At 40.6% G+C, this 27,774-nt stretch overlaps 1 protein-coding gene across 2 annotated transcripts in view; it reads left to right on the top strand.

The window, feature by feature from the left end:
- ITGA9 (integrin subunit alpha 9) overlaps positions 1-27,774 on the top strand; it is a 225,199-nt gene that overhangs the window by 97,885 nt on the left and 99,540 nt on the right. For both annotated transcript variants that reach the window (XM_075083640.1, XM_075083639.1), the window contains exon 16: positions 18,747-18,902. In XM_075083640.1, the coding sequence (XP_074939741.1) occupies positions 18,747-18,902 (156 nt within the window). The remainder of the gene's footprint in view (positions 1-18,746; positions 18,903-27,774) is intronic.

Here is a 27,774-nt window from a genome sequence, read left to right as displayed (position 1 = left end):
TTGCCTGAGTTGGCATCTTCAGGTACTACCAGGGTAGGGTGGGGGAGGAGATATACTTCATACCTACAACAAAAGCAGAACAAGGCAATTATCAAGAGTGCTTCTGCTTAGCAGCAGAATCCCATTTATGTGTTTGCTTTTTCCTCATGTGTACTTATCCGTGAGGTGGAGGTGACGTGAAAGATTCAGAAAACCTATGGCTAGATGGAAAGGATTTGATTCGTTATTCATGCAGCTGGAATTAGTGTTTGATTCACAGACAAGGTACCTGGGCAGTAGCCCTATTTTTGCCAGTGCACCATCTTATGTTGTGCCCTCCGTTATGCAGGACTGAACTAGATCGTTGAACTGGCTCTAAACAGGCTTTTTAGTGAGAAGGCAGCTGAGCCAGCTCTAAAGCCTGGTGGTGCTAAAAGCTGTGCCAGTGCAGCTGGGAGAGCGGCCCTGTGAATGTAAGAGGTAGCCCGATGTTACAGCCAGATGTTGTGTAGTGTGGAAATACAGCTGCCATGATCGGAGGGGCGTGATCAGTCTGCACAGTGCCAGGACAGTCGGCAGCAGAGTTCCACACAGGAGACTCCGGCGCTGCTCTTCATGTTTGTTGTGAAAATTGGCTTTACTTTTCATGCTTAGTTTTTCACACGTCCCTCTCTCCAAAAACATTTCCTTCCTCTGTTGTGCTTTGTACTTGTTTGCTGTCTGGCTACGCAGATATTTGTATTATATTAATAGAAAGAGGTGATTTTAGGAAAGCAAGGGTATACTTTACGCTTACTTCAGTTCAGAGACCAGTGATCTAGTTTTAGATTGCTTTATGTCCTCCTTCTGGGGAAGGGAAGAAAAAAAAAAGACGACTGAATACATGAATTTTCCAGCAAGCAGATGGGTAGAAAGTAAGGAGAGTTCAAAACAGCACCAGGAGTTTTTAAGAATAACTTCCAAAGCGAGAATGCATAGCGTCTCCCTTTTTTGGTTTGAAAGATATGCAGTGTATGTCTGAGTGCTTCATATATAAACGACTCCTGACAGTATTGTTGTAAATGGCTGTGGAGCTGTTCCTTTGGCAGACCAAAGGCCAAGTGTTTTCATTAAGCAAGAAGTGCCACAGAAGTTTTATAAAGCAAAAATGGCATTTGTCTGCCTTTCCCACAGCTGTCTCCATGCTTCTCTCCCTTCCATGGTATACCTCATCAAGGCCTCCTGACACTCACTTCCCTCCAGTGAGGTTTGCAAGATCTAAGCTGATGAACAAAGAGTGGGTTGAGGAGCTATGGGATGGACCGGCCTAGCCCTCGCTCTGCTTTTAAAAGTATACATAAATTCTTACCTCCCAAACGTATACCAGGGTAGGGATGTCATTTTGCTGCCTTAAAATCTTTGGATATTGTGACTGGATTTTATTCAAGTGGCAGTGATGAGCATAAAGATTAGTCTCCATTACAGGTCCAAGTTATACATGACTCTGAGCGGTGTAGTCTGAGGGTCTGGTAATGGGCTCACAGGAGGCAGTGGTGGCAGGGAAGAGCTGGTGACTGCTGGAAGGACAGAAGCTGGCTTTAAGAATAGGCTGAAAGAGATTGTGGGCTGTCAGTGCTGTGGAGAGGAGCTTGAAAATGTTTTCTTGCTGTATGTTACTGCCGTATACAGAGAAGTGGTACTTTGCGTATGCTCTTCATGTGAAAACAAGAGTTCCTCACTGCATCTTCAGTCTCAGCGCCTAACAGACATGGAATGGATAGTTTAGTTTTAAGAGTATTAGTTGGAAATACATCCAGTCTCCACCATCACCGACTAGGGTGTTCTCCCTTCGCAAATGGTCTGTATTTTTAGGTTGTCATGCGTTTGGGGGTTTGTTTGTTAATGTATTGTTTATTCTCCATGGGGATTGCCCAAAGCAATTCCTAAGTAATACCTTGTATTCAAACCATACGTTATGTCTGTCTTGATAGAAAGCCAATTTTAATTGTTCATGGGATTTGTGTGTGTGTTTGAGAAGCTGTCCTAAAGCAAGCCTAACGGGGCAAAGCTTGAAGTTTGAACATGATTGATAATCAAGTAGAGATCTTCCAGATACTTTCAGGTGTCATGTTTTTGTAATAAATGTTTAGTACGTTACAGTACAGTGTAAAACACATAGAAGAGAAGCAGAATATGTTGAAGTTTTAGAAAATGGAAAGAAAAACAGGCCTGTTTTGAGCTGTTACACTCTCTATAGCTTGTGCTGTTGGCTCAAGGCTGGATTACAGCTCATGGTATTACCCAGGTTTTTTCAGAGTGGAGAAATGATCAGACCAAGAGCAGATTTTTAAAAATATGAACTCGAACTCTGCATTCATGTAGGATAACAGCTCTATACATGGTCAGTTGGAAGGGTAAGCACTTGATTTACATGCCAAGCTGCACATTCATGTACCAGAGATCCAAAGAGAATGCAAATGGGCAGGTGCATTTTAGCTAGTGATTTTCAGAGAAAGCTAAATTTTGGCTAGTGCTTTGACTCGAAGTTTGAGTGAAACAGTACTCCTTTGAAAGTTGTCATCTGAGACATCTTGGTCTCGGGAGTCATTATTTGAGGAGTTTATTAAAATTCTACCCATCAGTTTGGAAAGTATAAGAATGTTTTCTTTGACCAAATGCTTTAAAAATAGGTAGTAAAGGTGAACAGGAATGAAGGATGTGTAAAATACTACTTTGGAACTGTGTAAGTTTTTGGTTTTGGCATGTCACAAATGTGTTTCAGGACTGCACAGCTGCAGTGGGACAGTGGTGTTCACCTGCACTTCACCTCTGAGGCAATGGTTTCATCAATTAGGTGCTCAGGTTTTCACTTCTTTCTTTGTTTCTTTTTTCCAGTAGAAATGATTTCTGGTCTTTTTGCATTGAGTAGCCCAGATTTTGTTTGAAAAAGACTATTTTCTCCTCATTGGGTTTCCGGGGAAAGAGATTAACAAGCCTTCATAACTGTTATTCTGAATCCTAGGGAAGTTGTGGCCTCTCCCAGGTAGCCAGTTTTCATTTTAAATTCCATTTGCATTAGCCAAGAAAGTAAACTGGCAAACCTTCAGTCTTTATATAATTTCATCTTTGCTAACCAGATAACCTTATTGTGGTTTATATGGTATATAGAGAACACCACAAACATGTCAATTATTATTTCCTAAAGCATTCAGGTTTTAACAGCACTATGTATATCTGTCTTGCCCAAGGATTTGAAGTTTTAGTAAAATGTTTCATCCATCTACAACAAGCTGGGGAATTGCTGGCAGTGAACACTTGTTAGTTTAGGATCCTCAGGAGGATTTGTAACGTATTTTTATGTTGTTTTGGGTTTTTTGTTTATTTTTTTAAATGCCCTTTCCAAGGAAAAGATGTGGTTGTTAATTTGGTCAGCTCTAAAGGTAGACCTTTGAGATTATATGTGCTGCAAACCAGCAGTTAAAGGAGTGGAAAAGTCAATTGAGGCTATTGCTACATAACGGAAAGGGTTTTCCTCTCAGAGGCCTTGGAAAAACTTGCTGGAGGTGGATACCTACTACCGTAACATGATCTTTATTTTTCCCTTTTTGTTTCCTTTTTAAATGTCATATGCTGAGAGAAGCCTCTTCTTTCCTGATGAGTAGTGGTAAAAACAGGTTTCTGTGGAAAGAGAATTCCACCCACTTTAAATAAAAAGAAAACCTAAAAAAGGTTCCATATTTTTAACAAAATAAAGCCAAGTAAGCCTTTTCTTCTCATCCTATCACTTTTGATGTCTCATTTTATTCTTCCTTACCTGACTGAGGTCTTCTTTAAAAGAATCAGATCACCTGTGGGCAGCCATAAATCATTTCTGCCATCTAGGTTAAAACACCTACAGTGTTGCCTGGAGCTTTTTACAGGACATTTTTCCATTCTTAGTAAAAAGTGTTGCGTCTATTGAGCTGCACTATACCAGTAAGTCTTGGGTATAAATTTGCCTTCATGCTGTTATTTGTGGGTATTTTCATTGTTTCAGATTATGGAGATTTCAAGCTGTCACGCTTGAAATCAGTTTGAATGGTGAGGAAGCTGAGAGTGGTTGTTTGGACACATGCATTTATCTTTACAGAGAAAAGGAAGAGGTGCAGTGCATTTTTAGAGAGATTTGTCAGCTCATATCCCTTCCTATGTTGTTCTCTAAAATGATAAAACATTTCTGACATATTGCCCGGCTACTCCATGGCATCTGTAACAGGGCCATCAGTACTTGTGGTACAGCAGATATACTTTGTCCCCTCAGAATTTATGTAGGTGTCTCTTCCTCTGTGACGATAGCCTATTCAGAATAAAGTTCTGATGTATTAATAAAATAAATCCTAGCAATAATATTGGCCCATCATTTGATGATGGTAATAATACTGTTCATACACAAAGGCAAAAGTGCTTCATTAAATACTTACGCATTTTGTAAAGGAGGAGGAGAATGTACTCGTATTCATTAAGTTTATGCTGTGCTTTTAATGCATTTGTAAATATGGAAAATGTCAAATAATGTTTACCAGAAATAAACACATTAATATGGTCTGGACACTTAAGAGTCCCAAAGACCAACTGAAGAGCTCTCTGGCTCCATATTGTTAACTTTACCTAATTCTTGTAATTAAAGGGAAATTCCAGCAAGCATTAAGGGTTTTAAAGTGTCAATATACCAAAAAAGGGTAGGAAAGCTGATAAAAAGGGCTGTAGGTTGACATCATCGTACAAGCAATATAATGGCAATACAAATATTTTCTGTGATTGCTCAAGAAATTAAAGGAACAAATACAGGTTTGATTAAAAAAAGGGAAAAAAATAAACCTGAGAAATGAAATAATGAGATTGATCAGTGAAGATGAAGATGTAACAGAGGTTTAGGGGCTTGCAATTTTACTTAGTGTTTTAGGCACTATGATTTAAAAAAAAAGGATTGTACAAAACCTATACATATAAAAATTAATACTTGGACAGAAGACTGATCTGAAAAGGAGGTTTCAATGTAGGGTTATTAAGTGGGGTTACTTCTAGTGACATTTTTCAGGGATCAATAGAAAACCTAAAATTAATATAGTCATTGAAATCTGAAAATAAATACAAAATTACTTCTACATTTTGCAGATAAAAATTCTTGGTTAAAAGGGGAGGATAGGGAATTTTTTATAAAGTGGTTTGGATCAGCTACTAAGCTGAGCCACTTGAGCAAAGTTTATTTTAATCCAGCTAAGTGTGAGGTCATACATCCAGGAACAAAGAATGCAGGTCCCACCTACAGAGGGGGAAGGGGCTTGTTTCCTGGAAAATGGGGGCCTTGAGAAGGATTTCAGGGTCATAGCAGGCCAACAATTTAACATGAATTCCCAGCATGATTGTTGGCAAAATGGAGTAGTGAGTTCCTTGGGTTAACGAACAGATAGAACGGTACCTTAGAGTGATTCTTCTCCTGTATAGATCGCTGATTTGGCCAGAGCTAGAGTTGTGTGTTTACTGATGAGGTGCTTTCTGTTTAGATGATGTTGTAAACAACTATAAAACCTATTCAAGTGCCCAAGGGAAGGCCTCACTTAGAAATCTGAACTAGTCACAGCGTTTATTTTAATGAAGGCCAAGAGGCACCTAGGACGGTATTTGTAATCTGGCAGAGAAAGGCATGACAAAAACCTGTGACTGAAAGGTGACTGCACATGCATTTAAAAAAACCAGACCCAGGGCTTTTTAAGTTCAAGAGGGATTACTATAGGACCTAACTATATGTGTTTCTGGAAAATATGCTATGACTAAACAAATGATTTCATGTAGTGGAAGATTAACAAATGAAATATAATGTCTGGGGTATACAAGTAGGCAGACTAAATGATACAGTCTATTACTGCCTCTTAGGATCATTTATTTTTACAAAACCAAGAATTTCAAGGAGCAACATTAGTATCCCAGTGTTTGTTTCTAAGAGTTTCCTGTTGATAAAATAGGGATAAATTATAACAGAGCAATATCAGTTTCTCTGTACTGGATTTTTGCGGCAGTACCAAAGCAGATAGATACAACAAAATCTCACAGCCAGTGGGATAAAAAAAGAGCAGGATGTGATTTGTGCCTGGGATTGAAGATATAATTTCTGAACAAGTAATATAGAAATTAAGATAAAGGTACAAATATTACAACTTGCTAGTGCCAATGGGTATGTGTTTAATACATTCACAGCATAGTTCTGTTAATGTAACGTGCTGCTGGTAAATATCCAAGTCTAGCCAAAGCCATGCAACACGAGATGGTGCTTGAGCAGGCTGTGCTGGGAATCTGATGCATGCTTCTGACCTGTGACTGTTCTGTGAAAGGCTCTCTTTGTGTCTTGAATCTGACAACTGAAGCTTCCTACGCAGCTATTTTTCTTCTGTTTTCTTTAGCTATCGCAAAGCATTTAGAAGTGGCTGGTGGTGATTTTCAGGATTTGGTATGTGCTTGTAGGGTCAGAGCTTTGCCATCCTGACCTGTGGCTTTGGTTTCCTTTTCTTCTCCCTCTCCCCTTTTCTGTGTTTTTACCAGGCTATGAGTACCACGCTTTTGATGCACTTGCAGCTCTCTCCAAGTACTCCCTGGCCCCCACAGTTGCTTCTTGCACTGTCTGATGTTTTTCCTCTGACACGCTTACTGTTCTCTGATCTACTCTTATTTCAGTGCTGCACCCCAGCCAATTTGGAAGTGGAACCTGGAAAACTAAGATCCAAAAGTTCATACAGTAAGAAAATAAAGAAAGGCTTCACCCCTTAAAATGAAACAACCTCATCTTTGACCTAGTTTAATAGCTAGGACAAGCATATTTATTGCTGTTGGTGCTGTGCGCTGTAGCAAAGCTGCTTCCAAGCCTGATGCCGTCAAGCACACAGCCTTTGAAAGCTGAGTTACCCAAGGACCGTGATGCTGTACTACCTACTCCCAAACTGGAGGGCATCGAAGAGCTCTTGTTCCTTTTGGAGCTGGAAATGAGGGTCGAAGTAATACCTCTTTGGCCAGTAATGTTGAAAGTTGCCTCCTGGCAGTGGTCTGCCAGTATGGTCAGTATTAGAGGTATTATCAGCCTCCACCATGCAGCCAGTTCCAGTTGGCTTATGCCTGAGACCTGGAAAGATGCCTTTCTCCACAGTATTGGTTCTTGGTTTTTAATGGGTTGCAATTTGTGGAAGGGGTCATTTTGTACGACAACCCTTTACAAAAAGTGTACGTGCTCAGGGGACCACACAGATGATGATGATAGGGAGGAAAGTAGCAGTTATTTCTGGGGTGCCCAAGGAGAGCAGATGGGCAAAAAGAGGAGTTGCAGAAGAGATGAGTTACATAGTGCTCAGTGTGCCATCATGTCTTGTTGAGATTAGTGTGAAGTTAAGTTACTTTCTACAATGAAAAAGTAGAGCTAGCAGATGAAACCACCAAGCCTCCAACAGTTTGAATGTTGCTGAAATTGCTCCGTGGGTGCTGGCATCTGTTACCTGCACATGCTTTCTGGTATACTTTGAACTGTTCACAGATGAAGTGGTTGGGAAGTCAGACGATGTTGCTGTCTTTGGAATCAAAAGTGGTTTTTGTTGCCTGATAAAGACAACATTTCAGCCTTTCTTCATTCTGGCATTTGTGTAGTTTTGTATCTCAGCCAGATGTGCTGAACAGAAAAAAAAATCAGCCTCTATTAGTTAAGGGGAAGATGCTTCCATTCAAAAGAATAATGTGGACAGATCAAGATTATTTTACAGCTCTACTATATAAGATAATATCTGGGACAGATAAACTTGCATTTTAATGACTTTTTGTTATATTGTGTCTTCCTAAAAACAGAATTTAAAAAAAGCGCCAATCCCCAACCCACCTTTTCTTCTGGTACTTTCTGTCTTATTACTCCCATTGTTTATAATCTCTTACAGATCTCTTCCCAACGATTTGTGCGTATTTAGCTGGCAGGGCCTGCAGTTGGGTAGGGGCTAACCTTGCCCTTCCCCAGCTTTGCTGGCATATCTTCCCTTGCCCCAAACCTCAGCGTATTCCAGTTATCCATTTAGAGTCCCTGTGTATCATCTAGAGTAGTCTAATGCATGGGATGTAAATTTCTGTTGCCACTGAAGTGTTACACGTTCTGGAGGTGAGAGATGGGGCTTTCGAGAAGTGCTGCTGTTAGGATGAGCACTCTTGTCCTGGTGGATAATGTACGAAAAAATGAAAAGTAATCAAATGCAGGCTGCAGATGTGTAAAGTGGCAGTACCTGCACTTAATCATATTTGGTTAAAACATTATTACTGTTAATGCAGTATTGCTGATGTAAAGGGCCATTTTTTTTTCCATCCCCCACGAATGCACTTCCAGCTTCAGAGTAGAGCTCTCAGCTTTGATCTGGGGAACTGTACGGTTTGCACTTGTTTGTGGAAACATTTGCCTTGTTTGTTTTTAAAGCCAGTGGAACTCGAAGGGAAAGTTTTCTTTTTCCTTGGTTCCCCTGAGAAACACTCGTTCATCCCTCTCCCATCTGCAGGTTTAAACAATCGACCTTTGTCGTCGTACAATATCCTCCAGCCCAGCCATCTCTGAGAGCCGGGCAGCCGTATCCGCTGACGTGGTTGCTGAGCAGGAGGCTCTGCCTTTTCATGAATGATCAGTGAAACAAGGGGAAAAGCCTTATCCTTGCTGAAATGAATGGCGAGTTTCCACTCCATCATTATTTCAGATGTAAATGGACTAAAATGACTATGAGGTTCCTGAAATGTGACCTGATTCCTTCATCTTCTTCCCTGTGGTTTTGTGTTGGTCATGAGCAGGGGGTGGGAGCCTGAAGAGAGGAGGGTGTTGGCAAAGAGGTGTCTGGATGATCGGAGGAGAATGGGAGAAGAGGAGGGAAGTGATGAGGAGGGAGATGACACAGAGGCAGGGTGTTACTGAGGTGGTTGTCAGCGTGCTGATACCTAGGTGTGTGCAGCATGGGAGACCTAGAGGCTAATGAAATGTCCATGGAGTCGTCCATAATGCTTGTGCTATGTAATGGAAAAGTTTCCTTCAACTCTTCTCCTCAACATTACTTGGTTAATAATATTAATTATGTTGTTATAGAAAAGTGAATGGGAATTTGTCATCTGTAGAGATTTCATTTTTTCTGGAACAATATGGTAAAGTAGACAATTATAACACTTTTTTTCCACCCATATTTGTTTTAAATCCTGCCCTAAAGAGGATTAGACTAATAAATATTATCTTCTCCATTTAATAGTAGAAGAATAGACTTGCATGGCATTATTGCAACACTCCTCCCAGGTGCTCATTGTGGACCTATCCATTCTCCTGTGACTGAAAGAAGGATTTATATTTTTGTGTGTAAATACCTCCAGATTTCTTAAGCAAACTGTTCGCATTTCAGCAGTATGTCAGTGAAAGTATATGAACGCCATTCTTCCCATGCACTCAGCCTTTCTCTCTCAGACGCGTGCATGCAGCAGGCTGAGTAGTGTGTTTCTTTGCAAGACTTCCAAGGACCATTTCTATCAGCTCTAGTCAACTGAATTAAAATACTGTTAGTAAAAATGTCAATGATAACATTCTTTCTATCTCTGTCCTCTTCTACTGAGGATGACTCTGCTTACTTTCAATCCTGACACAATGTTACTATTTTTTTTCCTTTAGCTGTTTTTTGCAGGATACTGGGCTTAAGTAGAACATTTCTTTGTTCCATACATGTGTTTCTTATAAAGATGTATTGATGAAATGTTTTTTGTCACAATGATGTTGAAAGGATCATTACAGTGTGTTGTCAGGCCTTCAATTCTAGTCACCTTAAAATGAAGTATCCATCAAAATATTTTTTCCACTGCTATTGTGATGTTTCGTAGCCTTCCAGGCTTGCTGTCATCTGCCCTGACTCTTCTACCAGGTATTCAGCCACTTTGACCGTTTGAGATGCCAGGGTTAGAGCTGAGGGGACATCTGGATGTCTGCCAGTTGGTACAGACTGATGCTTTTCTCAAACAAATCCACTGCAAATCTAGGGAATGCAGCAGGATAATCTCATTCAGCCCATAGATGTTTGACCTACTGATAACAAGGTGACCTGCTAGATGAGATAGACATACTTTCTGACAGTGTGAGATAACATGTGCCCTAGGACCCAGATCCAAGAAGGGGAGTGGGTCCTGTCTCAATTCACATAAACCTGTGTTAGATGCTTACTCCCCTTGAGAACTGAGAGCCACCTCCAAATGGGAGTAGGCATTTAGCCAGCCACTTTGTGGAATGGTCAGTGGGAAATGCTGAGGAGAGGAGCATGTCCTGTATTAGCCTGTCCTGTGGCTCCCATGTCCTCTACAGAGATTTTGGGGGAAGCCTTTTGATTACTTCCCCATTGCCTCTTGGGATGCTCTTGGAAAGTTGCTTCTGCTGTTTTTTTTCAAAAGGAGGAAGAAAATCAATCTGGAGAGCAAGGGAATTAAGGGAGGGATGGCTGCTCTCTCTTACAGAGTAGCTCAGGGGTTTATTCACAGCTGCTTAGAAGTAGGCTGAGCTCTGGCAAAGACTGAGGGCACAGTTCCTTGGAGCATGTCTGACCAGCAGCCATCAGCTGCGGCACTGCACCATGCCCCCAGTCTGAGCTGCCACACATAGTAAAAGAGGTATAGGACCAGCAAGAAGGGCTCCTGACCACCCCTGTGGGCTGTGGTTTTGGGGAGGGGCTGGGAGGGTCAGTCCTTAGCCCCAGTCCTTGGCTCTGAAAACAGCTTGTGTGTGAGATTTTGCACTGAAAGTTTGTTGGATGACACATTGGCACAGCTGTTTTTATCCCTAGCTAGATGTACGCAGGAAGAAAGCGAGAGAGTAAGCAATCAAATACAGTATATGAACGCTAAAGTTAACTGTGATGTTTTGACCAAACACTGCTCCCCGAGGTCCATGGACATGTTGAACTTTTAGCAGACCTGTTATCATATATGATGAGCCCTTCTCCTCTAACAGCTTCATACACAGAGACCTCTGTGTTTGGCTTCTGCATCAGGGTTGGAGGGAAATGCTGTATAAAGGGAAACAGGTAGTTGAATTAACTCATATTCTGGACACAGTGTGTTTTAAGACACTATTGAAATATCTTTAAAGCTTGGTTTTGATAAAATCTTGTATCAACAGAATACGAAATGTGGTAACTCCAGTGGAAAAGACAAGTACATGATAGGGTTACATATGTGCAGGAAGAGTCTGGATTTAATTATTGTCTCTATTCTGCATATAATTCCCTGCTGAAATAGATCATATTTTCAGAAAGAGAGTAGAATGAAACAATTTTTGAATTGCTACCTCTGATCTTCCTTCTTGGGTTCTCTTTGCTCACCTAAGTTCAGGTCTTCATTTTGCAAATACCCATCAGCTTCTGGACCTTCTAACAGTTTGTATTTCTGTACTGTCAGTGTTGCAGGTATCCAGTCATACGTTATGGAGGCTGGATGTGTCTGGCCTAGTACCAGGAAAAAGCTGGGCATCTGAGCCCAGCCGGGCTGCTTTCTTCAGAGGGGGAGTAACCTGGTTTTAGACAGCTGAGGAATTTTCCTTACATTTTATCTAAAAAACCCCAATGAAAGACTGAAAATGAACTATAAAGGGGAGAAAGGGAATGGATGATAAAAACATAAGTGAAAAAATTAGGTTCAATAAAAAGCCCAACATTCAAATGTATAGGTAGGATGTGAAATGGTATTGTCATAATGCGTTTTAGTACTGAGCTGGAAAATCAAGGTCTGAGCTTACTAATACATAATGTCATATTTCGGTGACATGTAGTGAGTTTTCTTACTGATTAGCATGAAGGGGTTATCGGTAATACATTATTTGTAACCTTTGACATGGAATATTTATGTTATTGATTTCAATCTCTCCCATGTCGACATCAGTAATACCTTTATCGCTCCCCAGCTGATAGCAGGGAGCCAGATGCGGAGGCATGGTGAGCACTTACTTAAACTCAGAGTGTGACTGTGCCCAGCTGGGGTTTGGACTCACAACTCTTCCCCCTCTAAGTGTCTTCTCAATGCATGCAGGCTCTTGGGCGCCTGGCGTTTAATTAATACCAGATTTCTCCAGGATTTGCTCTTCTCTCTCCCACAACATCTTTCCAGTTATCAGTGTTTGCAAAGAGAGGTTGCTGACCTGATGGAAACAGTTGTGTACTGGAGTAACGCATTTAGGAAGAAGACAAAGGAAGCAGTCCAATTCTTTCAAACACTAACCCTAAAAAACACTTGAGGGTGTGACACCCTGCAAATCCTTTGCTCTTTTTTTTTTCTTCCCCCCACTCTAAACTTCGGGATTCTTTAGAAGCCGTGTAATGTTTGAAGTTTAGTAACAAAGGCTATTCGCCTACTTGTTGAACTGTAGCTGTCACAAGATCTTAAAAGAAAACAGAAGCATGTATTATTGAAACATCAGGCTCCTGATTGCCTTCGTATGCTATTAATTTGACAAAAAATTCACCAATAGTGTTGTAAATGAGCTTTTACCAACCAAGTAAACTTCTAGTTCTGCCTCTTCTCTGGGAAAGAGTTTACAGTTGGGTGTTTTCACCCTTTAACTACAGAAACATCTTAAAAACAGAAACAAACAAACAAAACAATAAAAAACCCACGCCCACCCATACTTGTGTGCAGAATGGAAGCTAGATCTTTTCTAGACAATTTTGGCATGATCGTGTTTTATCTGCCTCTGCAGTGGTGAGATACCAATGCTAAAATTGCAGCAATCTGAAATAAACTATTACAAATCTTAAAATATCTTTGTCAAAGTAAACACAGGACAGAGGAAGGCTGTCATGAGGACAGAGGTGGTTATTCTTTTGCACAGGATTAGCAGAAGGTTGAAAGTATTAACTTGTACTGGGAATTGACACCAAGGGATATAAACTGGGACTCAGTAAGTATTGCAAGGAACAGGGCAAGGAAGTTAAATTACTCCTTACTCATTTTCAGGTACAAGAATGACATGTATGCATTCATTCATCTGAAATGAATGGTAATCTGTCTTCCAGTTTAAAGCCAATTTGTCTAATTGGTATTTTCATTGAACTGCATGGGACTTAGGCCTTGTGTCCTGAATGACTCAGTTTAGAGAGGGAGGCTGGAGAAGGTAGTGGATTTTAAAGTCAAGCACTGTCATCTTATTGTTTCATAAGCCATAATGTATGTTTCTTAAGACCTACAGCTGATATTTCATTTGATAAATTGTGAAAGTAGTGGTCTTTGGCTCCGAAGGCTGGTGGACATGTGAGTCATTTTTTATATCATTGAACAGGGAGCTGTTTATCTCTTGGCACTGCATTGCAGACGTATGTGGTAGTGACCTGTGAGCTGATTAAAGTGTTATGCTGGATTAGCATTAGCATGATGGCTTTTATACATTTTACAGCATTAATATGTTGTCTGTTAAATCGAGATTCTCAAATTTATTTTGAATGTTTTAAGGCTGTAAAAATTCCTGTAGTCTATTATTAGTGGTTGTTTAAAACTTGAAATAAATATGTTTAGACTAAAAGTTTCAAGTCAAGTGTTTTAAAAGCCAGGTTCTTGAATTCATTCTTAGTCATCAAACTAAACAGAGCTTGATTCTCAGAAGTACTGAAAAGCTGTGCTGAATTCAGTGAAAGCTCTGGAATCTATGCATGGGTTGATGTCCTCAGGATAAAGTTAGTGGGAGTAGAAAAAAGGCCCAACAGATCAGAGAACTTTCCCACAGAGAAAGAGGAAACTCCAGAAAGACATGAATAAGGATGAAAGCAAGGGACAACCGTAGAAGTCATCCTGACGGTTACATGTATTTCCTCACTCGATGCTGTTGAAGATTACTTCATATTCATTGCTTTGAAGGACCACGTTTCATCCTTTATTCCTGCAGGACTCTTGCTGTAGATTGTGGGGATTATTTACATCTCAATTTATTTCTGAGCCCATTGGCCATAATTAAAAATGGAATTTGGCATTTTCCAGAGCCCCTGCTGGAGACTTTCACCTTGTAGAAGCAAGGGGATTAGATGTGATGATTTATTGGGCTCATGTACAATCCCCTGACTGTACTGTGGCACTGAGCCGAAAGAAAGCTGGAATGATATTCAGTCCTCTCTGGCAACCACTTGCATCATGAGCAGAGTAAATCCTACCCCTTGACTAAATCCCTCTCTTGTTCCATCCAAATTTGCCCAAGTTCCTGATGTGTGGGGGCTCTTGGTAGCACAACGTTAAGGTTGGAGAAGACAGTGGCTGCCTGCCAAAGCAGTGTGCCTTTAGGATGTTGGAATCTGTGCCTGTGTTTGTGTTGTCACGACGTGCCTTAGGCTGTGCCTGTGAAAAGTGCAGAAAATGATTTCTTACAGTCATCACACTCCATCTTCGAGAATGAATTGGAAATGATGTTCAGAATCACAGCTCTGATATTTGATCATTGCTCTGTGATTGCTTTTCAGATTTTTAGGACTTTTTGGTACTAAAGCCAAACAGAAATGCAGTCATAAATCTGGCAGAAAGTTTGCTTGTTTGCTTTCTTCTCCCCTGCTAAGCCAGAAAACAAAAAGGAAGAAGATGGCCATGCACAGCTTCTACCACAGCATTTAAAAATGTATATTTATTTGAGGTGATTGTTCTGGGAGAGGAGGTGGCAAGCCTGCTCTTTGTTAGGGTGAGCTTTCAGGACCATGGTGTCTTTTGAAACCTCTCTAGGCACCTTATTGCTTTCTTAGATGCTCTTAAAAGTGTGCTCTTTCTGGACTCAGAGTTCTTTGTCTTTGCTAGATACTAGTGAGGGATCATCCTATAATACCCTTGATAAAACCCCAGCTTGTTCATATGAAAACACCTTTTCATCAACTCGGAGTAATGTCATGCAACGTGCCTCACAGGAACAGATAAAAGATCCCAGCAAAAGGATGCAGCTGGCTAGGGCTGTTCCCATTGCAGGAAGGGATACTGGCAGAAGGGTAATTTACTCAGACTGGAGTGTACTGATTTCTGCAAAAGCCTTATTGCAAAAGTTTCTTATGTACAGAATTAAATGTGAAAGGGAGATGGAAAAAAACTCCACCACCCTGGAGAAACTGCTTGTTAAGAACAGGAAAACTGCATGGGATAGATGATGGCTTGTGGGAAACCCAGCTTCAGGTTCCCAGTGTAATTCAGGCACAGTGAAAACTTGCAGCAGTTCAGTGACATCCAGTGTGTACAGACTGGATATTTATTGTTACTACTTATTGAACCCTTGTTATGCAGTTGTTTCTGCTCTAATGTGAACTCCATGGATATTACACTTGTTTTAATGTCCTCCAGACATTTTTTTTATATTGATGAAGCTGTGCTATCTGTGTGCTAGGATTTGCTAGGGATGCTTTTTCATGATACAGAACTGTCTTTAACCTTCGACACTTCCTCAGTATAGCAGCATCATGGTTCAAAATGGTGAATACATGTAAAACCTGCTTGTGGAAATTATTTCCCTTGGCAAATCCACTTCATTAGGGCCTTGTAACCAATATAAAGAGTAACACATACAGTTTCCTTGACTTGAAGGATTTTTCAGGCTATCTCAAACCTGATTGTCATTGCATCTTTTGACTTTCATTTAGAAATCGGGAATCACAGAATGGTGGGGGTTGGAAGGGGCCTCTGGAGATCATCTTGTCCAACCCCCCTGCTTGAGCAGGGGGCACAGGAACACATCCAGGTGGGTTTTGAATGTCTCCAGGGAAGGAGACTCCACAACCTCTTTGGGCAGCCTGTTCCAGTGCTCTGTCACCCTCACAGGGAATAAGTTTTTTCTCATATTCAGGTGGAACTTCCTGTCTTCCAGTTTATTCCCATCATCTTAACACCCACCCTTCAGATATTTATAAGCATGAATAAGATCCCCCCTCAGTCTTCTGTTCTCCCGGCTGAACAAACTCAGGTCAGTCAGCCTTTCCTCATAAGAGAGATGCTTCAGTCCCTTGATCATCTTCGTAGCTTTCTGGACTCTCTCCAGTAGTTCCCTGTCCTTCTTGAACGGGGAAGCCCAGAACTGGACACAGTACTCCAAATGTGGCCTGACTAGGATGGAGTAGAGGAGGAGGATAACCTCCCTGGACCCACTGGCCACACTCCTTTTAATGCACCCCAGGATATCGTTGGCCTTCTTGGCCACAAGGGCACAGTGCTGGCTCATGGCCAACCTGCTGTCCACCAGCACTCCCAGGTCCTTCTCAGCAGAGCTGCTTTCTTACTTAAAAGCAATCCATGGGCTGGAAGCAGTACATTTGTGTAGACTGAAAGAAGAAGAAACTGGGTGTATTTTCAGCCTAAAATAATACTTCTCCAGATTGCTTTTGGGCAAATATTCATTATTCTCTTCATGTGCTCACATCCCAGACAGTCTGTGGTATACCTGCGGGGCAGAACTGTCTTGTCTCTTACTGAGGACAAATCCCACAGACTGTCGCCTTCACGTTTGTAGGATTGTGAGCAGAAGGGACTGAACATGTGGCAAAATTAATAACTGGGTAACATTCGTACTTTCATCCTTAATTAAAGACAAGTGGGTATGTGAAATATATTTCCCCAGGGCTGTGGTAAGGGAATATCCACACATGTGATTAATCTAGCTGCTGGAAGTCACAATTTCACCGCTAAAATGAAGCAGAAAGAGACACCAGCGAACAATGTGGGCACACTCCACCATTCATTGAAGTCAATGGGAAACACGTCTTTTGACTTCAAAGGGCTTTGGACTGAACCCTGAAAGATCACATTAAAACACTTAGAAGTCATTAAGCACTTATTCTTGCTATACTGCACTAATAGAGCTATAAAAACTATAGGTGGATTTTAATTTAACCCACTCCCTACATTTTAATTGTTCTGTGTTTACACAGTTGGTTGCATACAATTGGATTAGGTGGTGATTTGCCTGATGATTTATTGTGTTTGACTCCTGCTGCATGGCATGTTTTTTTTAGTCTTGTTTCTCTGTATACGTAGTTGTCTTGTATGCTGATACAATCCTCACTTAAGTTAATACACATGATTTTCTGTGAGAGCAAAGCTAGTAGCTTCTGTGAGTTGTAGTGTTGATATTTAGTAATCTCAGTACAGTACAACTCCTACCCTGAGAGTGGGACTGTGGAAGGGGCTGAAGGCATCAGTGTCTTTTCTGCTGAGGGGACTAGCAGTACCCCAGAGCGTGCATCACCCTAAAAATGGGATGGGGAAGAGGTCACAAAGCTGCCATCACCACTGCCACTACATCCGCTGTCGATCAGCGTCCATTACCAAGAAAGCACAAATCGCTTCAAGCAATGCATGGCCTGAACTTCGGGTGCTCTGGGCTGCTGCTGAGCACGGGCCACTGGTAGACATTGGTAACAGGGAAGGGAGTTCAGGGGCTGGCTGGAGGCTTCAAGGTGCAGGAGGGTAAGTGTCATCCAACCTGGTGTCTGTTATTATTCAGCCAGCTAACCGATGATTTGGGAATTTGGTTAGCCACTAATCTTTGTCTGACATTAGGGATCTGTGGCCTGTCGATGTATTAGACAGAGCAAAATGTTGCCTTTAAACAGATCAAACGGTGGTCAGAAAGCCAGTTAGTGCCCAGGTTTCCCACATCTGGAAGATGAAATTTAAATTGCATTGCATCTCAATTACTTGTTGTGTTTGGCAGGCTGTGTTCAGAGAAGCCCTCTAACTAATGCAAGGCGAAGTTGAGAGTTGGCCCATTGGAAGATTTGTTGTACTTACTTATGGTATTTGTTTATTGCCTCAAATCTGCGCTGAATTTCATGCTAAGATTTAAAGTAGCTAAAATTTAAGAGGTACGTTTGCCTATGAAAAGGTAGAGCATTTGCCGCTTGTGTTTTCTGGTAAATGGGATTTTGGAAGTCAGGGCTGAGCCGAGCACAATGAGCATTTTGTCCTTGCAGAGCAAACTGGATTTAGGTGTTGCATGTTGTGACAAATGGTATGAGTTTTGTGGCTTGGGCTCCAACAACAAGAAAAGGCAATCCTTTCGTCCCATCAGATGAATAATGTGGCACCATTTAATACATCTGGTATGAAGCCTAGAGTATAACAAATAAAGAAACTGAAGAACTTTCTTCCTTTACATACTGAAAGTGTTACTGTGCTGAGGGTGGGGGGAGCTGTGAATGTTGCTTTCAGAAACGTGGCGGAAGATGGCTTTTCTTGCCCCTGCACGTCTGTAATCTTGTTCTATAGCCACATTGGTATCTTTACCCATCCATTCATTTCATTGATATTGCAAAACAACAAGGCAAGATGGAGTTTTGTTTTCTTTTAATGAGTGGAGCACACTGGAGGTGATCTCAGTTGAAGTCTAGGATTTAGAAATCCCAGAGATTTTCTCTTTGATTCCACATTGTGCAGGACTAATGGAAACACTTCCTAATTTATTTCAGTTTTTAAGAAAATGTCTCGGATTTATTGAAAAACAATTGATTTATACGTATGCCAAATATGCCACTGCTCCTGTGGAACCAAGAGTAGGTCTTGGAAGAATAACTAATTTTTTTTGTTGACTTTTAAAATCATCTGACTTGTTTTGATATAATGTGCTTATTCCTCTCTGGCACAGGAAAGAATAAAGGAAGTAGAGAAGCCTGCTTCCTGTCTGCAGTGTTGAATATAAAAATCTGCTTTAATTGTATGTATAATCGTTTTATATAAAAACCTGCTTACCTGTATGCATAGGTGAAATATCTGTTTGGTTTCTTTTACAGAAAAGAGTCAAAGACGTCATATCTCCAATTGTATTTGAAGCTGCATACAGCCTTGGCGAACACGTGATAGAAAGAGGAAAAGAGGACAAGGAACTGCCTGCTCTCAAGCCCATTCTCCGCTGGAAGAAAGGACAAAAGATAGCGCAAAGGAATCAGGTCAGATTTAGACTATATTATTTCCCTAGGAGGCCTGTGGCTGAACAGACAGCAGAAGTGGGCATAAAAGTGGATTGCCAAGCTCTAGGTCATTTGCACACAGTAGCCTTTTTGTGCAATCCCTACCGTTGCTGACATCAGTGATTCTCCATGACATAGTAACCACTTGTGCTGCCAAGGCTGGGTGACGCCAGGTGAGGTCACTTTCTTGTTTCAGGGTGATTGTGCTGGGAAGGAGGAGATTGAATAAGGGAAAGGACAGGAAATGCCCTACTCCTGGTTCTTCCCTTTCTGTAGGAGATTCTTGTGAAAGGCTTGGCCCTGGCCTTCTTTCCAGGTTGAGCATTCATTAGTACCAGAGGGTCAGGGCTGGCTCCAGAAGGGGACACAGGATCTTTCCACTCTGTGTGAGGGAAGTACGGTGGACAGAATAACGAAAAATGTGCCTGACCCAACTGCCCTCTTTTCTTGAGGGCTCCTCACGTTCCGTTATGTGTCAAGGGAAACCCGCTCCTGCTGTTATTGCAGGACATGGCATGCTAAAACAGGATGGTTTTGTTTCAGAGAAAGTGACGTGTAGGTGCAGTCATGTACTTATTGGGATCGTATTTTACTCTACTGCAGTGCAGAAAACGCTTCTGTCTTTAATTTTAGTGATAACAAGAGAACTCCCTTAATTTTGAAACACTTCTCGTTTAGAGAGTAGAGATCTTCCCTCCACACTCCTCCCAAATTGTTCCCTAAGGAATTGAAGTGTATGTGATTACCCTGCCTCTCTTGTTTGTCTGCCTTGCTCTTACTAGCATCTTTGGAAAATGCTGGCCAGTTTTGGCAGGTTTTAGCAGGAGTGATCAAGACTGCTTATGAAGGTACTAAATCTCTTAAGAGCCAACTTAAAACTTAGATTGAGTTGCTCAGGGTTGCATTCAGGCAAGTTTATCTTCCAAAGCATGCTTACAGAGTAAGCTTATGCTGGCATTTAAAAAAAAAACAAACCAAAAATAAGTGAAAAGCCTGTCTGGAGTCTGGGGCTTTTAGCAGTGGACTGTTACATCTGGTTTTTAACCCTGGAAAACTCATACCTTCTAAGTGATGTTTGCATCATCATCATCTATAACATTACTTTCTGATGCTGCTCATAAGGATATGTTGTTGTGCAGAAACTGCAGGTCCCTGAATGCTACTCAAAAAAGTAACTAAGATGCTTAAAGAGATTTGCTTTGTTATACATCCAAGTGTTTCGGAATGTATTTGGCTATAATGCTTGTACTTAGAGAAATGAGCATTTCTTCAGGTATGCTTTATTTTTATAAATGTATGAATGAAAGATGCATCTAAGATTTACTTATTTTTATGAAGAGATGTTGTGTGGCTGTTATGTATCTGAATGTTTTATTGTTGCAAACATCATAATGGGAATTTGTGGAGAACTTTGGAACTTGAGCAGTGTGCCGAAAACCTAAGTGTTACGTGAATGAAACTGCTTGGATGCTTTACCACTGGGTTTAAACTCAAAAGGTCACATCTTGCCCTGCAGGCATAGTCTTGGATCAATATTAAAATACCTAAATGCTGAGATTATAGAGAAGAAATAAAAATATGTTGGGAATTTTCCTGACTTGTTTTCATGTGTAATTTGGATGTGAGGGAGCTACTTTAACAATCCCTTTCCATTTGCTTTCCAGATGTTGTTCACTTAGCTTAGTAAGAAAAGGATTTTGACATCGGGTGTGCCTGCAAGAGTGTTTTCAGCTAAGGAAGTGGGCAGAGCTTCAGAGTTAGTGTGGCAGTCATGGTGACGAAGCCCTGACAGAGTAGCCTCAAGGCATAGTGGCGGGGTCCTCAAAGACCAATTTAATGGGAAAATCAGGGCATAGCATTCTCTTCCAGGATTCTTGTCATCTGGCAAGTAGAAATTGTTTTTAAGGGCCAAGAGGGATAGTAGGAACCAAAGTTTATGTAATAAAGGATTTACATCTTCAAAGAATCTAATTATTCTGGAGGGACCTTACAATTTCGAAGTCTAATTCAAGATAGATTTAGTGGGCTCTTTTCAGTAGATGCAGCATGGGTGAGGGCAGGTGGACAAGCTTAGTGTTAGTGCTAGTACTGAAGGCTTTAAATATAGCTAGTTGTGTCTGGTTTTCAAAAGTCCTAGATCCTATTGATCCAGTAAGAAGTTGGTGTTTTGAAATCAGAAATGTTGCATCTGTTGCTTTGAGGTGCCATTACGATACTTTTAAGAGGTTGACACTTTGCTAAAAAGCTCAGGTGGCTGGTTTTTGTGAATGACTGCAGAAGCTGGAAGTAGTGAAGAGGTGAAGAAATGAGAGGGAGCAGTGATGGGGCAGCAAAGGGGGAAACTTCTGTCTTTCAGGATCCTACTGCAGGTCTGCTAGACCTACTTGAAAAGCCACACATCTTGCAAACATGGGGGCTTTATAGTCACCTAGGTATGAATTTATTTAAACCGAAGTGATACTGAAACTGAAGTGATCGCTTTCACTGGGATTTCAGTTTGTTTTTCATGAACCAGATGTTCCCTGCATGCATGAATGACTTCCCAACAAGTGTGTACAGCCCTGTGGCTCACAAATAAGGAGGTAGGAAAGTCATCAAGTACCTCTTGACACAAGAATTTAAGGTTATATTGAGTATATGAAGTTCTTAATGGTGCTTTGTTCTAATGCATTAAGGAGTCAGATTGGAAATAGTGTTTATGGAAGCCCACCATTAGAAGTGACATTTCCATAATGATGTAACCACAAAAAAGGATTTTGTTCGATAATCATCCTTTAAATCAGTATTACATTGCATTTGAAGGAACAGTCAGGTCTTATACTAATCACTTAGTCCAAAGCAGAGCTATAGTAGTAAAGGAGTGTACGGATGTGGGATATCATACAAAAAGCTTTTATTTATATTTATATAAAATTATATCTAAAATATATGTGTATGTTAAATATATATCATATTTATTTTATTTATTGGTCACCTTTATTTTAAAAGAATGTGACTTTTACTGTAAAGCAGTGCAAAATGCTTGTATTTGAAAACAAATCAAAAAAACCCAAACCTTGACAGTTCTGTGAAGGAGCCTGCTTCTGTTCCTAAATGAACTGTTCTTGAAATCAAAATATGATAAATAATTTGAATGTTCGATTGATTTAAAGAAAAGGATCTTAACTGAAATTTCCAAAGGTAAAAGCATGCAATTGTGGAACTTCATATATTGGCCTTTTTTTTTTTTTTTGGTAAGCATATACCATCTGATACTTAAAAATGAAGTAATAATGTAATTAAACTGGCCTGAGGGACTATTTGGCCCAGGATACAGTAACAGCTGATTTCTCATAGACCTAATTATTTTCTTGGTTCATGTATATGCTTACCAGAAACTATGGTTGCTATAGCTTGGTGTAATTATTTGTGGTAGCAAAAGCAAATTCTTAAGGGTTATGTGTATGTGTCTATTGATAGATGCCTCGGCAACTTTTACAATTGTTGGGTGGAGACCGGTTGTGTGGAGAAGATTACAGCTTTCCAAGTTGTAAGTGGCTAGCCAGCTCAGTTCTGCTTAAACAGAAAATCTCTGATGGGTCAAGACTGGGTGGGGAAAAAAAGATTCTACATTTTGAGTGCGTATTGTGAACTTTAAAACTTCCCACCCTAAGGAGGACTTTCCATTAGCTTCTCTCTGCCTCCCAAATACAGTTGCTCCCTCCATCCACTGGAAAAAGCTAATAAGTCTTCCTACTTCAGGGAAATTAATGTGTATTTAGAACTTGGTTTGGCTTAGTTCGTTGTAAGTGGTTTGTACTAAAACATTTATTTTTGTATACCCACTGTATAAATATGTGTCAACCAAGAAGGAGAAAGATCTCCTGCCAAATACAGTGGGGATTTGTTCCTAGTAGTATCCAGTAATGTATCTTAGAGTTCAAAATGTGGTATGCTAGAATTCTGCCTCTTCTAAATACTGTAATAAAATCACCTGCTGTTATGTGGATGCAGACACCATTTTGTTATAGGAAAATATTCTCAGTAGATTTAATTGCGTCAGTGTCTTTAGGACTTTGGGAATGGTCTGCCATAAAACTGCTTATAAGTTATAAGAAGAGACTGAAAATGTTTAGGACGTTCTGTTCCCAGCTGTGCCAGTGACTTGCACTGAGAATTTGGGTACATTGCTGCACCTCTGCATGACTGAGGCTGCACGTCTCTGGGATAAACGTCACCTTTTTAAAGCAGAGAACTGTTTGTTGGAAATATTTGTGTTTGAAAAGCTGGTTAAGTGTTTGAACATAAATTAGCTTAGTTGGCAGGTATGAGAAAGTATAGGAGGATTTTTATGGAGCTGAATTATGAACACGTTTAGCAATTTTTTGGTTCGCTGCCTAAATAATGCCATTCTCTATTTTAAAACATGCACATGCACCCCTGGCCTCATACTGAGGACAAAGCAATGACAGATCTGGGCAGGCTGAAATGTAGTGTCCATACAAATGGCGTGGTCCAGGTTTCTCAGTGGTGACTTGTCAGAGAAGAGATCCCTGTGTGCCTGCTTGAGTCAGGTCATGTCTCTGCCAGCAAACTGAGCTGTGCCCCCAGTGCATTTCAAGACATTGGAGCGACATATTTATCCTGGTAAGCTGCTGGAATGGCTCTTGGCACAGTTTTAGCCTGTGCCAACTACTGCAAACCATTCCCAGGCATGGGTCAGGAGTTAGGATGCTCCTGTCTTGGAGTCCAGGGCAGTTTAATTTACTGGCGTACAGCTGAAGCCTCAGTACCTTAGTATATCTGTCAGTAGCTGGATAGATGGAAAGTCTGAAGATTAATTGACTTATACCCGGGCACATAGGAAGTTTTTGGGAGACTGCAGGAGTCAGACTAATTGCCACGTTCCAGATGAAATGTCTTGACACTGAACTCTTTCCTCCTTGGCAGGGTAAGCGCCCAAATTATCTTCTGCATTTATTCTTGCAGAGATCCACCATGTGCCACCCTTCCTGCTTAATTGCCATTGTTTCCCCTTTGGTTGGAGTGGGTTTGCTGAAAGTGCTGATTTCCACTCTTCCCTCTGCCATCCCTTCGGTGGTATCTGTCAGTTGCTCTAGACAAGCTTGGTCAGAGTTGGTGCTGAACTGGCAGGGACTGGGTGCTGTTCGTGCCAGAAAATCTGGAAAGGACCCACCCTGAGCATGTACTGGATTAAGCTGAATATTACATTTGCCTGCTTGTTGTTGTTGTTGTTGTTGTTGAATTTCAATAAAGAGGAAAGATTTACAAGTCTGGAAGAGATTCAGAACTGAACAAGAACAGCAGGTGTCCAGATGTACTGTACCTCTGAAATGTTTATAATTAGCAAACTCGATGAAGTAAGAATGAGTGGAAATCAGTGCCTGTGGTGGTATGCATGTTTGTATATGCTCATTCTTAAGCAATGACAGGCTTGGCCAGTAATTGTTCAATTTGTTCATATTTTGTTTAAACATAGAGGAAAACCAACATAACTGAGAATTTGAAAGACGTGGTTTAATCCCTAGGTTTAGATCTCATGGGCTTCCTAAAGAATAATAGCCAATATCATATGCTGGTATAGACACGAACACACACACACACAGATACATAGATCTTCGTGTCTTGGCGTATGTGCTAGAGGAGGGTCAGACTACAGGGTGATCCTGTCCTAAGTGGTAGGATGTGAATTACCTTTTGTAGTTTACAGGTTCTTCAAATAAGTAGGTAGAGAAAGGAGAGATGATCACATAAGCATTTGGAAGCTGAACCCTAACTTAAAATCCTACTGGGTAATTTCTGCAGTTCAGTGTAACAGCATGCATTTCATTTCCAAACTACTCTGTGGATGGAGAATTGTAATTGTAAGAAAGGAGGAGTTCCTGCTTATGCATGGAGCTACAAAAGAAAATTGTAATATTCTTAAAAAGCCACAGATATAGGTGACAGACTTCTGGAAGCTAGGCTCCATTAGCTCTGTTCATATCTTTTCAGCAGTTTTATGAAGGATCAGTAGAGCTTAACTGGAATACCTAACATCTTGAGAGGAGATAATATGATAGTATTAGTTGATTCAGTTCAGACTACCTCAGTGCCACAAAATCCTTGTCAGTTCAGAGCAGCATTCATAAATACAAAACCACTGAAGTGCAGGTGGAACATAGGAGAGGACTTCTGCATATCCTTGGGGGTCTAAATGAGCTAAAAGTAGACATAAATTGCGTATCAGATTATTTGAAGATTTTTTTTTTGCGTTTCCAGCTGACAAAACAGCCGACACAACTGTTTTTCATTTGTTGTTGTTGTTATGCTTTTATATTTTAAAATGCACAATCATGTGATGAGGTTTTGACTCTTATGTTAAAATGTTTAAGTATGAAAGCATCCTGAGTGAAAAAGAGTCATCCTACACAGTTCCAATTTTAGTAGTAGAAATAAGGAGGTTTAGGGTGGAAAATGTTCTTGAATATCGTTAAAGAACCCTCCTGAGATGATATAATTGAATTATTGTGCAGTCATCCAAAATAAATGGAAGACCATTTAAGACAACACAGGAAAATGTATTGAGAGATGTGCTGCAGAAATCTATTCTATAATGGTATGGTGAGATGGGAAAATTAACCCAATAGGTCTTTCCCATCTATTGTTCTATGAATTTATAAGGTCTGAAGTCTTGTAAAATGAGAACACTATTTGGATGATTTGAACTGTTAATGATTTAAAAAATAAAAAATTGCCTCAGTCTGAAAAATGAGTGAGTCAGAACAGAAATCTAATAAAGCTCGGAAAGGCTGGGGGTGTATTTCTATTGCCACCAATTGTAATTCTTCACCCCAGGAGAATATTAGGACAAAAGATTGCGTTGTTAAATCCACTCACTGCTGTGAGGAATAACTAATACATAAGTTTATTAATTTATGCTTGCCTTCAATAGCTAACAGGTTTCGTGCCTGATCTTTTCTAAACAGCTGATTTCATTTGGGAGTTCCTGTTCCTCATATTTGAGTGTCTTCTCTTCTTTTTAGCTTGGTGCTCCAGCCCAGTTTTTAACACTTACTGAAAGCAGAATGTGGCTGAAATAGAGGAGAAATGATTGCATTTGGCCATAGATGGCTTGACAAGTGGCAAGGTGCTAATCATGAGCCATAGGCCCACAGCCTTCCACTCAATAAAGTGGATGAATTCCCCTGTAGCCTTCCCCAGCTGGAGAAGTTCGACTTACATGGTTTCACCCTTACTAGTGTAGTAAAATAATTATTACTGGCCAGTTTCTGTTTTCTTACACTAATGCACTATAAATGAGCATCTGTTTTCTTTGCATGAATACATGCTCTGGTGAAGTCTACATGGAGCTGAGGGAGCTTGCTAGCTAACCTTGGTGCCCTGCACCATGCAGTACTGGCGCAGCTCTTTGGTTTCGTAATAGGATTCTGTTGAACACTTATCACTCCCTTCGTACTCCTGCCTTCGTCATGTGTTCGCTCCGCCACTCCCTAGGGGTATTGTGAAAATCACGCATTCTCATTTTAGCCAGCACATCTGATAAAATCCTGGAAAGTTTTTCACACTATTAATTGCTTTTCTAGTGGGAATTTAAATCTGCCATTTTGCACTTGGCTCAGCAGGATATACAAATGGACCATTTCCATGAGTAGTACAGTGAAGCACAGGATGTCTCAGGGGAGTCAGTCACTGCTTATTTTTCTCTGGTCAGTAGATCTGCAGAAAATAGCTTTACTTTGCAGGCAACTTGGAAAATTTAAAGGCAAAATAAAGGTCTAAAATCAAGCTCCTCTATCTATATTTAGGCACGTTAATATCGAAGTGATTGATTTGTAAAGCTATAAAACATGAAATAGTTCCTAGAAAAGGCAGTGAGATTTACTTATAGCTCAGTACTTTTGAAAATTGGATCACATATCCTGGTCCCTAAATAAGGACCCAGGAACCCAACTTCACCAGATAACATGGTAAAAAGTAAACACGATCTAAAAAGTAAACAAGTATTAGACTAGCAAGCTCCCTGCATCCTTTAAATAGAATTGCTTTTGTGTTACTAGCATGGTCTAATTGCTAATGCATCCCCGCACATACCTTAGGGTATGGTGACTATTTACAGAAAATCAGTGTAGGGACTGGAATACTGTATTCCTAACCCAGATTATTTTGTATAACCTAAATTATCTTGCTGAAGTACGTGGCACAGTTTATGAAGTTAAAGGAATGGATCCTCAGTTACCAAAGGCCAGCTCTGCCACCTTTTAAGAGGTGCTATCTGAACCTTTTGCAGGCTGATGTGTGAGGAAGTAGTTAAAGGCCTGATTCAGAGTGAATCACTATTCTCTTATCCAGACCATAAAACGACATGTTTTCAAGGGTTCTTCTGAGAATCCTGATTCTCTACCTTTTCTTCAAGCATTGTCTGTGAGTTGTCACTTTCCCTTTTCTGTGAAAGGATGGGCACAACTCTTCCTGGAATACAGTACTGGCAACCTCTCAAAGTCTTGATTGCACATTTTGGCTACAACCTGAAATTACCATGTACTTCCCTGAATTTTGGGAGGTTAAATGTCTTTAAATACTTTCTTTTCTTTGTTTATTGGATGATTTCCAGTATTTTCTGTGCGCAGGAGTGCCATAAACGCAGTTTTTTTCAGTTTTCTGTTTCCTGTTCTCTTCTCTACTTCCAGAAACGTAGATGTGTTTTATTTTAGATAGCAATTGAAAGAAAGTGAAGTAATTTAGTGAGCCAGGTTTGAAATCCCAGGTTGCCTTCCTCAGAGCAGAGAGCTCTGACCATTAGGCTGAAGCCAGACTCTTTCTTGCTTGTTTTACCTCCTAGCAGCATTCC

Source organism: Phalacrocorax aristotelis, chromosome 2 (genome assembly GCF_949628215.1).
Source record: "Phalacrocorax aristotelis chromosome 2, bGulAri2.1, whole genome shotgun sequence".
Lineage (NCBI taxonomy): Eukaryota > Metazoa > Chordata > Aves > Suliformes > Phalacrocoracidae > Phalacrocorax > Phalacrocorax aristotelis.
The sequence above is the reverse complement of the archived record's forward strand: the minus strand, read 5'-3'. Positions and strand labels throughout refer to the sequence as shown.